Consider the following 12320-nt stretch of genomic DNA (forward strand, 5'->3'; position numbering starts at 1 on the left):
CTAGGACGCAGTCAAGGAGAGTATCTTTGCAACAAGATCTGGCCTTCTATATGCTACTCAAAGCCGCAGTCAATGAGGGTTTATATGTTGTCATGAGCTGGTGTTCTAGCATGCCCTAGACACTGTCAAGGAAGAGATTTATATGTTGTCCAAGGAAGGGATCTAATCCGCAGTGTAAACGAAGTCAAGAGGCACTAATACACAGCCTAATCTAAGCGCCCTAATACATAGATTGATGGGGCTCCTATCTACCCTAGCTGCAGTCCAATAAGGAGCCGAGGAACGTGACAGAACTTCGGGGATTCATTGGCATTTGTACTTACTACCAAAAGTTCGTCAAGAGTTTCTCACAGCTTGTTGCACCCTTGACAGAACTGACGAGGAAGGGGGCATTCAATTGGTTAGATACAGCGCAGGGAGCCTTTGACAGGCTCAAGGAGGTTATGAGCAGCTGCCCAGTGCTTGCATTGCCGGATTTTTCGTAGCCATTTGTTTTGGAGTGTGATGTATCGGGAGAGGGGATCGACGCAGTGTTGATGCAGGGAGGTCACCCTATAGCCTTTGAGAGCTAGAAGCTCCTTCTACATGAGAGGTTGTATTCTATATACGACAAGGAGATGCTAGCCATTATGAATGCACTAGCCAAATTCTGGCAGTATTTAGTGGGTAACAGGTTCAGGGTGAGGACTGATCACAACAGCCTCAGGTTCTTTTTGGAGTAGAAACAGCTCTAGGAGAGGCAACAGAAGTGGATTAGTAAGATCCAAGCGTATGACTTTGACATTGAGTATGTCAAGGGTAAGAACAACGTGATAGCAGATGCCCTTTCACGTAGACCAGCCACGTTGTCTCTTATGAGCTTGGACACACACTGGAGGGCTCGACTCTTAGTAGAATACTCCAAGGACAGATTTGCATGTGAGGTTCTGGATGGGTAGGTGGCAAATGACAGGTACAGGGTTATCGATGAGATCATCTACTATAGGGACTGGATCTTCTTGACTAAGGCATCTCAGCTCAAGAAGAAGATACTTCAGGCATCACATGATTCACCATTGGTCGGCCATCAAGGGTTTACCAAAACCTACAGGGCCATAAGAGAGAGGTTCTCATGGAAGGGCTTCAAGGAGGACCTACTCCAGCATATCCGAGAGTGTGATATTTGCCAGAGGAACAAGGGAGAGATGAGCCATCCCGCAAGATTATTGCAGCCTCTTCCCATTCCGGAGGGGAAATGGGAGAGTATTTCGATGGACTTCATCACAGGGTTGCCCATGGTGCAGGACATGGATTGTATCTTTGTTGTCGTTGATTGACTGAAAAAGTACGCACACTTTTTCGCCATATCCGCACACTACACAGCAGTGCAGGTGGTTGAGTTGTTCTTCAAAGAGGTCTTCAGGCTACATGGTCTTCCTAAGACCATCATTAGTGACAGGGACAGCCTTTTCATGGGCGGGTTTTGGCAGGAGCTTTTCCGATTGGTGGGGACGGAGTTGACACTGAGTACCAGTTATCACCCACAGACAGACAGGCAGACGGAGATAGTTAACAAGTGGCTGGAGGGCTACTTGCGTAACTATGTCAGTGGGCAGCAGCGAGTATGGCTGGAGTGGCTGCATCTGGGGGGGTACTGCTACAACACTACACATCACATGTCCATTGGTATGTCACCATTCTATGCTTTGTATGGATATCATCCTTTATCTTTTGCTGACGTGATGTTTGGTGCTAGCAAGGCTCCAAGAGCCAAGATTTGAATCCAAGAGAGTCAGGATATCCTCCGAGCTCTCAAGGATAATATGGCTATAGCGCAAAACCAGCAAAAGTTGTATGCTAACAGGGGTCGGGTGGAGAGACAGTTTGAGGTAGGGGACTTGGTCTACCTACGATTACAACCATACCGACAGTCGTCACTGGAGCAGAAGGGAGCTGATAAGCTCAAGCCCCGCTTTTATGGACCATACAGAGTGATACGTAGGATTGGACAGGTTGCGTATGAGTTGGAGCTGCCCCAAGGCAGCAAGATTCATAACATTTTTCATGTATCATCCCTAAAGAAGGCATTGGGGCAGCAGGTGACAGTGATAGATGAGCTACCACCCGCGGATGATGAGGGGCATTTGGTGTTGCAGCCAGAGGCTATTATTGATACCAGGGAGAGGCAGCTATGGAGCAAGACGGTCCGGGAATTCTTGGTGAGGTGGAAGAATTTACCGGATGAGGATACCACTTGGGAGAGTGAGGAAATTTTGCAGCATCCATCACTTCAATTGGTTGAGGACAAGCAACATTTTGCCAGGGGAGACTGTAATATTCCTAATTATCCATGGCTAATTGGAATATTCGATTTTGCTCAATTTTGCCTTCTATAGTTATTTATGAATAAAAAGGTGAGGAAAGGGGGACATAACTCACTTTATGAATAAAGTCACTCCCAAGTAGCACAATGTTGTAACTTAAAAGGGGAGCCAAGGGGGCCCAAGGACCACGTAGAGAAGGGGCCCACGTAGACACTTGGAGGGACTGCGCAGATGGAGAAGGAACACGTGGCAAGAGAAAGGCTATGTTGGAGGAGGTGGGCCTTACGGTTTTGAGAGAGACCAACGCTATAAAGGAGAGAGGAGCCTCCTCATTTTGATCATTCGATTATGTTGCATTTGAGCTAGTCACTCCGACTTAGAGCACACTAGCTATTTAGCCTGTCTGAAGACCTGTTTAGTGCATCGAGTGTCTCTGTTTGGAGATCTCACCCTTAGCCCCGGGGAACTTCGAGTACCTGCTCGGGCAAAGTAGCTTCAACAGTATTTTGCAGGACGAGCGATTTCTAGAGCTGAGGAGGAACTGAGCATTTTGATGACTGCGCAGTCTTGAGAGGGGAGGACGCAGTCTCTTTTGGTCGGAGCTTCGGACTAGGTTTGTGTGGAGGATTTGAGCTTGGAGATTGAGCAAGGGATCAACCCTTGCATATTGGAGGATTTTGGCAGAGTTTCAGGTAGAGTTTTGGAGGATTCTCTTCAGGGGCAGCTCAGAGCCTTGAGAAATTGTGTATATCCCCAAGGGGGTGATTTTTAGGGGTCAGCTATTTTAGAAAAGCTTTCTGGGCTTTTCTAGGTTTATTGGGCAGAGGCTGATTCCAGAGTTTCAGAATTTTCTAAGGAGGGGAACAGCCCCGAATCCTCATTTGATTCCAGCAGTAGCAGCAGCACAGCAGTTCTCCGGCCGTTTGGACGCAGTTCAAACTTCAAAGAGAGGCCATTTCCTTACCATTCTGAGTGTATTTCTTCACTTGCCTTATGCAAGTCGAGGTGCCATCTTTCTGATCACCTCTCATACTCTTTCCATTACTCAGTATGATAAAATGGCTTAGCATTTCTCTCTGCATTTCTTGAGTATCTGCTTATATTCCATGTATACATTATTGTATGTTGCACTACTGTTATTTCTCTGGTTGGAGTTGCTTGTGTTTGAAGGATATCTTTGATAAGGGATATTACAATTTTGGTATGGCGTCTTTGAATTTATGTGTTGTAACGTTGCACCATATCTCCGTGATCACACTTTCTTATCGTGGCTTGGTCTCGTAACACAGTTCAGACATTTGACTCCTCTGCGTCTTGCTTACAGTGTATGATGTCCCTATTTCTTGTCTTACAGTTGTATTAATGTTTAGTCTTACTATGAGTAAATAAGTTCACACTCTCTGTGGTTTCCACTTAATACTTTGGCATGATTACAATTTCACATATAATTACACTTTTGTGTGGTTACAGTCTTGCAATCATTCCAATCTCATTGCATAATTCTCATTGTTTAATGTGTGTCCAATTATCATGTTGTAACTCTTGGATTATTTTTGTATCTCCACTTCCCTATTTAGTATGACTCAACAATGATATATGTATGCTGTATGGATAACTCTATCGACCTCTCAGTTATGGTTGGTTTGTCACCTTAGTTAAGGATCATTTGGCAATACAATATATATATATATATATATATATATATATATATATATATATGAGATCACAGTTTAGCACTGTCATCTCAGTTCTGTTTTCTATAGAGTTTCATTGGCATTTCAATCTAGTGACATGTACAACAGTATTGGCATCTCAGTCACGTGATATATATGGCAGTATTGGTGCGTGAGTCCAATGATATGTATGGCATTCTTGGACCTCAGTTCAGTTACTTTGTATGGTATATCTGACATCTCGGTTCACTCATATATGGCAGCCTTGCAGCTCAGAGTGAAGCAAACAAAGTACCTTCTTCAGATTAATTACTCCAAAAGACTTGGAATATAAAGATATCCATTGAGGATACTAATATATATTAAAAATGTACGAATAAGATTGATACAAATGAGAGTGAGAGGCTTGCTTATAAACCAAGCAAGTGTCTCTTCATGGAGAGTCATGTCACATTTAGACATGACTCTTCAACCTAATTACTAATTAACTAATCATTATATATGATTATTATCATTTAAAATATTTTACATTATTTCCTATATATTTATTCATAACATTGCCTTCCTCTTCAAAAAGTTTTGTCCTCAAAGCTTGTCGATGAAAATGGCTTGATCTCTTTTTCGATTTCGAATGTCTTCTCATCTTGGAACGATCATCTTTGTCGATACAATTGATATGATCTTCTAAGTGACAAACAAAATTGTCACACTCAGAAGGGATCAAACCATCCTAGATTAATCTACTGTGGAATATTCTGATCATTGGAATTTTGTAACGACTTGGCATGACTGGATTGAGGTTACATCACTATTCTCTGGAACATCAGTTTGTTGTTTCTGGTCTGAATGCTCCCGATACGTAGCTTGGTTGAGTTGTCTACTCTCGTGATTCAGATGTCGATAGGGAACCTTTTGGGTTTGACTTTGCCTTATTAGGTGTGTGGAAATTTTTTGATTTCCTTCTGGTGCTACGGTTTTTGAGTTAGGTACATAATCTTCGTTTGGAATTTTCATCCTCTGGATTGTAACATGTGAATGTGTTTTTTCTTCCACTATTTGATCTCCTTGAGTTTTGTTATTGACTGGTTCAATATTAATTTCTCTTTCTTCCACTTGGACTGAAGATTTCGACACTTTTTCCATGATAAGTTCTTGTAATTTGTTTTTCAATGATTTCTTACCATCCTTAAGTTTCTTAATTTGAGTGAGTAGACTTTGATTATGGTTTTTGAGACGAAAAAGTTCCTCATTTTCTAAGTCAATTTTATTTTGGTATTCAAGCTTCTCATCTTTTAAACACTTGATTTGTTCTAATAACCTTTGGTTAAGGTTCTTTAAGCATAAACTTTCCTCTTCTTTTCCTGATAAACTTTCGTTGAATTTCTTTTCAGAAATTTCCTTTTCTTGTTCTAACTAGTGTTTCTTAGCTTTACATTTTCTTACTTGTGTAAATAACTTCTAATTATGCTCCTTCAAACATGAATTTTCCTTATTTTTGTTGGATATGACTTCTTCAAGCTCTTTGTTCTTCTTTGATACTATTTCTGGATTTTCTTGAAACATTAGTTTCGAAATATCCTTAAGATCTTTTGTTGAAGGCATTATCAGTTTTGATTTTTTTGTCATGTCTTGGAACGTTACCATCTTCTTCTTGTAAGGGAACATCAAGAAAAAAAAATTGCGTTTAGAATGAATGTACCTAATTCCTTGAACCAAGGTCGACCAAAAATTATGTCAACCTCTTTCTCAAGCATAGTTACGACATAGAATTGGGATATGTACTCATAATGATCAATTGTCACTTGCAAATCATTATTTTCATATTTTTTCTGCCAAAAAAATCTTCTCGTTCGCCTATATTCGGCTCTAGAATTAATGGCTGATTGGCCAACTTAATATTAATGTAATTATCCCCAATGTTTGCATTAATAGTGATGCTAACCTCTTTCCTTTGGATACACCCTTTTAATGTAAATAATTTAAAATTTACAATTGGAATACCTTTACAAGAGAACTTCCTTCTTTTATTTTCGAATTAGGCTCCATTTTGTGCTTTTTCAGAATGAGGTTTAGAGAGGTTTAGGGTGTAAAGATAACCCCTTTTTGTTGATTTGGGGTAGCATCGAATGTGCTCTAGCCTTGAAAATTGGTGGAAAGGCTAAAGCACATGAGATCTCTAAGACCCAGAAATGGTTTGGGCAGATTCTAACCGATTTCGAAGATATTAAAATAATTAATATTTCTAATGGTTTCCTAAGTCTAAACTTAGGAAAAATAAAATATTAATGGGTATTAATATAAAACTGGGTTAGAGTGTTCCAAAAGTCATGGATCAAGCCAAATCTAATCTTAGCCGTTGATTAGAGATCTAATCTCGACCATTGATGGACAAACGAGAAAAGTATAAGACAAGACTTGAGGGTCAGTTGGAGAACACACCAGAGTGATCAGTCATTCATTTTTCTAGAGCGGGGTTGCTAAGAAAACGTGAATCAGTGATCAACAGTAAGGGGCAGTGAGTACAAGGCAGAGAGGCAAGGACAATATTGGGAGACTAGCACAGAAGCAAAGAGAACCAAAGCAACAGTCAGCCCAGGCTACGCAAAGCCCAGTAGAGGAAGCGCAGAGGCTACAAAGACTGTGTCATCCACGTAAAGGGCAGAGGGACTGACACAGAGGCTCCCAGAGGCTGCGTAGTGCCTCAGAAGGCTGACGCAAAGAGTCTTGGGGCTGACATAGGTCAGCAAGGGGCTAACACAGGTCAGCAAGGGGCGACACAGGTCAACAAGAGGCTGACACAGAGGCCAGAAGGGCTAGCGCTGAGCTTTAGTTGTTTTGGAGAGGGTTTCGCGGGACAGGTTTTCTAAATACCTGTTTCCGAATATAGAGGTATTGTTGTCGTATATTTTTCTCTATCGGGTGAGCCAATTTAGGCACCTAGTTGTACTTAGATAAACCGCATAATAATATAACCCTCCGAATTGTTGCATCAGTTTTCCCGCATTGGGTTTTCCGAGGACATTGGTCCAAAAATAACGGTGTCACTTGTGTGCTTGTTTTCTTTCAATTGATGATCTGCAGATGTTGATACTGTACTTGTGTTAATTATTAGTATTTACATGGTAAATAACTTGTTAAGTAATTAAACAAGTAGGTGAAATAAACCAAATAGTACAGGAAGAATTTCTAATGGGTTAGACTTAGAAATTCCAACATGGCATCAGAGCATAGTTGTAAATCACAGGAAAACTAAATGCATCAACTTAGCAGAGCATTTGCAGTAGATTCAGTTGTCCCGAGTGACAGAGTTGATCCTTGTAGAAAGCGACAGAGGAAGGACTGACGCAAAGGGACTGCATCATCAGTCTGGGCCAGAGAGAGGCAGCGTAGAGGCTGAAGAGGGCAGAAACATGCTCATGCAAAGCCACGCAGAGGCCAGGTGGGCTGACGTAGTTGGTTGAGGGAGTTGTTTTTCCGGTGTTGAGATTGCGCAGAGCCAAGAGGCTCAATCCTTCAGTTGTTGGGGCATAGGAGGCTATGGGTAGTTTGGGAGTGAAGTTGGTCAGGTACTGTGGTCAGAACAGTACCTAACAGGGCAAGACCAAGGTGGAGGGAGTTGCTGCAGAGGCGGATTTCTAGCCAAGGAATCTGGATCAGTGTTGCAATTGCACAGACGATCGGAGTGGGGCAACCTGACATTGACAGAAGGATTTCCAGGAGGGAAATCAAGACTTAGAGGGAGTCCAGAAGAGAACTTCCATACGGGAAGTAGAGAGACTCAGCAAGAGTCGAATCGAGAAATTCCAGACGGGAAGTACAGAGACTTAGTAGGAGTCGAACAGAGGACTTCCGGGAGGGAAGTAGAGAGACTCGGAAGAGTCGAAAGAAGAGCAACGAGATGGCCGTGAATGGGCTGAGAGATCAGGATAGGCTGGACGGAGCATCCAACTTTGTGGTCTGGAAGGCCAGGATCTTGTCCATTCTAGACAGACATCGCCTCAAGGGCTTCGTCATGAGAGTGATAGCTGTTCTAGTTAACTCAGTAGCTAATGAAAGGTACGAGGAGGCAATGGCGAAGGCTAAATGCATCATCCTTGATGGGGTCAAGAATCATGTGGTACCACATATTGCCGAGAAGGAAACGACAAAGGAGATGTGGGATGCCTTGAAGACATTATACCAACATACTTATGTGTAGAGGAAGATGTTGCTAGAGAATCAACTAAGGGCATACCAAATGCAGAAGGGAGAGAATATAGATGTCTTCCTCAGTTGCTTGAAAGAGATCCGTGACCAGCTAACTTCACTAGGGGCCATGCCAGATGAGGAATTGATGGTGAAGACTACACTGAACGCAATTTCCGAGGATTGGGAGGTATTTGTCCAAAGCATATTGGGTAGGACGAGTCTTCCAGATTGGGAAGAACTGTGGGTAGCTCTTTGTCAAGAAGAGATTAGACGGTTGACCAAGGGGGGAGTAGCGGAAAAGGAATCAGGATCAAGAAGGAGGAAGAAGAGAATGCGGCTCTAGCATCTGCAGGAAAGCAGGAGAAGAGGAAGAAGAAGGACCTCTCCAAGGTCAAGTGCTTCCATTGTGGGGAACTGGGTCATTTTGCGAACCAGTGTCCTAGGAAGAAGAGCAAGGGAGAGGCTTCGGACTCGAAGGCAGTGCCTGCAAAGGCGAAGAAAGAAGTCGAGGAGGAGGATGATTGTGCCATGAGTGCTCATGTGCCACTTGAGAAGAAGTGGGGAGACATCGAGCTGTAGTCAGGAGGACTACAGGTGATGAGGGGCAGGATCCTTGAGGTACCCAACCTCTTGGATTATACCTTGCTATGGGAGCCCTGAAGAGGAGTAGTAGGACTGGCAGATGTTGGTAGAAACGGATGCGGATGGAGTGGCAGAAAGTGCTACAGTGCAGGAGTCCTGGGACAGTGCAAGGGTAGCAGGATGCAACAATGCGAGAGGCATGGGAGTGTTGCACCAGTGCAGGTTAGCACAAAGAGGTGTGCAATGGTGCGAGATGCAAGGAGGTGTTGCAGTATCGCAGAGGTCAGTAGAGGGAGCACTTGTTAGCGACAGAGGCAGCTTCAACATCAGGAGTGTTTCTAGCCTGACAGGAATGTCAAAAGTTGGGTGGATCAGTTATTCCTTCTCAGTAACTGATTTGCAGTGCAGTAGCAGTATGCAGTAGCACGATGCAGCATGATGAGAGGGGATGCAATGCTAGGAGGATGGACTAGCAGCAGCACGGATGCAGAGCGAGCTGTCGTACCGATGCAACAGTGGCAATGGCAGGGCCATGGGCAGTAGTACATGATGCAACAATGGAAAGGATGTTGCGCATGGAGGCCTAGCATCAGCACAGAGACTGGTGCTGGATAATCAGGGTGATACTCAGTGTGGAGTATTACTAGAGCACAGTCCTCGCTAAGAGGGAGTGTTGATTTGGGGTAGCATCGGATGTGCTCCAGCCTTGAAAATTGGTGGAAAAGCTAAAGCACATGAGATCTCCAAGACCCAGAAATGGTTTGGGCAAATTCTAACCGGTTTGGAAGATATTAAAATAATTAATATTTTTAATGGAGTTCCTAAGTCTAAAGTTAGGAAAAATAAAATATTAATGGGTATTAATATAAAACTAGGTTAGAATGTTCCAAAAGTCATGGATCAAGCCAAATCTAATCTTAGTCATTGATTAGAGATTTAATCTCGGCCGTTGATGGACCAATGAGAAAAGTATAAGAGGAGGCTTGAGGGTCAGTTAGAGAACACACCAGAGTGATCAATCATTCATTTTGTTGGAGCGGGGATGCTAAGCAAAAGTGAATCAGTGATTAGCAACGAGGGGTAGTGAGTACAAGGCAGCAAGGCAGGGACAATACTGGGAGACCAGTACAGAAGCGGAGAGAGCTAGAGCAGCAATCAGTCTAGGCTAGGCAGTGCCCAGCAGAGGCAGCGCAGAGCCCAGAGAGACTGTGTCATCCACACAGAGGGAAGAGGGAGTGACACAGAGGCTCCCAAAGGCTACGTAGTGCCTCAAAGGGCTGCGCAGAGAATCCTGGGGCTGACGCAGGTCAGTAGGAGGCTGACGTAGAGGCCAGAAGGGCCAGCGCTGAGCTTCAATTGTGCTGGAAAGGGTTTTCCCCCTTGTGGGGTTTTTCCCTAGTCCCTGACCAAAACATGGTGTCCCTATTTGTGCATGCTTTTCTTCTAATGTTCCTTTTATTGTTCCATTGCATTGTTGACAATATTCTTCTTTCTATATAATTGCTAATAATGCTTAAATGCTATGGGGTGAGATAATATAAATGGTGGAATGCAATTATCTAAAGCAAAGAACAAACATCCCTAAGAAAAATTAACACTTATCCCATCTTTGAAGATTGAAGGACGCATAGGTCAAAACATTAGGGCACACAAATTAGTTTGCTCTAGTCTTTGAGCATAAATCAACTCCATTTCTCTCCAATTTTGTTGTTCATTGACCCCATATGCCCCAAAAATATATTGGCAAGCTAAGGCACTAATCTTCTATCCCCCATCACCCTTTTTTCTTGCAATCATTTAAATTTTTTTGTTGGGATTTTACTCTATTGGTGATTCCTTGGTTGTGTGTGTTTTGGGACCCTTCCTTTTCAACTCAAACCAAGAAACTGTCCAAAAGAACCATAGCAATCCTATCCACCATAAACCCTAATGATTCAATCCTCTGATTGGTGGTATTTGAAGTAGAAGCCTTAGAGCACTCTTCACTTGGCTTGACAGGGGCATTAGATCCCTAAGATCTACTAGGGAGAACCCCCTTTGAGCTGGAGGAGAATTGGCCAGAACTGAGAAGAGGGTTGGTGAGGTGACAGCTAACACTCTCTTGAGTACAAAAGATATTGCACTTGAGATTTTGATCTTTATCTCGAGAAGTGAGGGATTTAATTGAAACATGCCTCATTTCTTAGCTTTAGTAATCCTATTAGGGGTAACCCCCTTGAGCTGGAGAAGATCCAGCCTAAAATGAATAGGATAGGTTACATTGTGACAGTGATGACCATCCTAGTACTAAGTAGTTCCCTCTCAGGTTGCACCTTGTGGATAAGGGTTTTTATCATTATGTGCAAGTTGGGGAGGTAACATACCTCAAATTAATAAAGCATGAGCTATTCAAGATCATGAAACCAAATGGATTAAGAGGTGTCAAGATATCTAGACATTTTAACTCACCTTTTAGGACTAGTATGTTTAGACAGTTGGTGCATAATTAGAGTCGACCAACTTAAAACAGACTTCATGACTCAGGTTAATAGATAGCTGCTGTCTGATTTGTCATAAAACAGAGACTGCCAACCATGTATTTTGGAATTGCAGACTTGCCAAAGCATTGTAGGAATAGGTTACCAATGAATATCAACTTCCTTTCTAGCCCTTTTCAGTAAAAGGGATCATTTTCTGGGGAAAATGGACAACTATAAATGGTAGAAGAATATCGAACATCATAAGGTTTACAGGTATATATTTTCTATGGAAAAGGCAATGTCATGCAACATTTGACGGGAATGCTTTCTCTTTTGATTTAGGTGGGATAAGAGCCTTTAATACAGAGCTGGCAGCCCACATTTTTATCAAATTCCATTAGGCTGTAGACTCTTCTAATATCGGGTGGATATCCAAGAATTCCTTTTTGACCTAAGGAGGGAAAGAAAATATAATTGCAACCTGACCCAATGATGCAGGACTAGATGTATCTTTTATCATTCAATAATCTAAATATATGACGCATTTCCAAAACAAAAATTGACAAATTAACAAATTATATCAGTCAGCTTCCAATCTTAACCATATGTTCATGCATACGTATTTGTTTGTGTGTGTGTGTGTGAGAGAGAGAGAGAGAAAGAAAGAGACCTTAGCCAAAGAATTATTATAGCGACTCATGTATCCTGGAAAGAGATTAAACCGCCCTTTCTTCGATGCCACAGAATCAGGATTTGTATACTTCCCAGTCAAAGCCCCACCAGCCAATGGAGAATATGCCAAAAGACCAACATTGCAATGTTGAGGCATGCACACCTCCACCAGATCAACTGGATTGACAGATTATCTTAAGTCAGGAAAAGAAATAAAATTATCCTGATTAAAAATAAGGCATACATATTTACAAATCAGAAACCTTGTTGGATGTTTTATATGCTTTTATAGAGGGTGAGTATCCTAGCAAATATACACACAGCGTACGAAAAACATTTAGCTATTTATAATGGATAAAAGACATGTCTATTCAATAAATAGAAACTTCTAAGCTGACAAACTTGCTCCCCCTGGCACATATGGCACCCCTTGGCTCCTCCAC

General features: G+C 42.4%; 1 protein-coding gene across 1 annotated transcript in view; it reads right to left on the reverse strand.

The window, feature by feature from the left end:
* The window catches only part of LOC149227954 (uncharacterized), a 354504-nt gene that overhangs the window by 28392 nt on the left and 313792 nt on the right, over positions 1–12320 (reverse strand). Inside the window, exon 7 of the mRNA XM_089380634.1 lies at positions 11876–12054. Within this exon, the coding sequence (XP_089236760.1) occupies positions 11876–12054 (179 nt within the window). The remainder of the gene's footprint in view (positions 1–11875; positions 12055–12320) is intronic.

This window comes from Pinus tabuliformis, chromosome J, assembly GCF_031772625.1.
Source record: "Pinus tabuliformis cultivar Carrire ecotype Pingquan chromosome J, CPIR1, whole genome shotgun sequence".
Lineage (NCBI taxonomy): Eukaryota > Viridiplantae > Streptophyta > Pinopsida > Pinales > Pinaceae > Pinus > Pinus tabuliformis.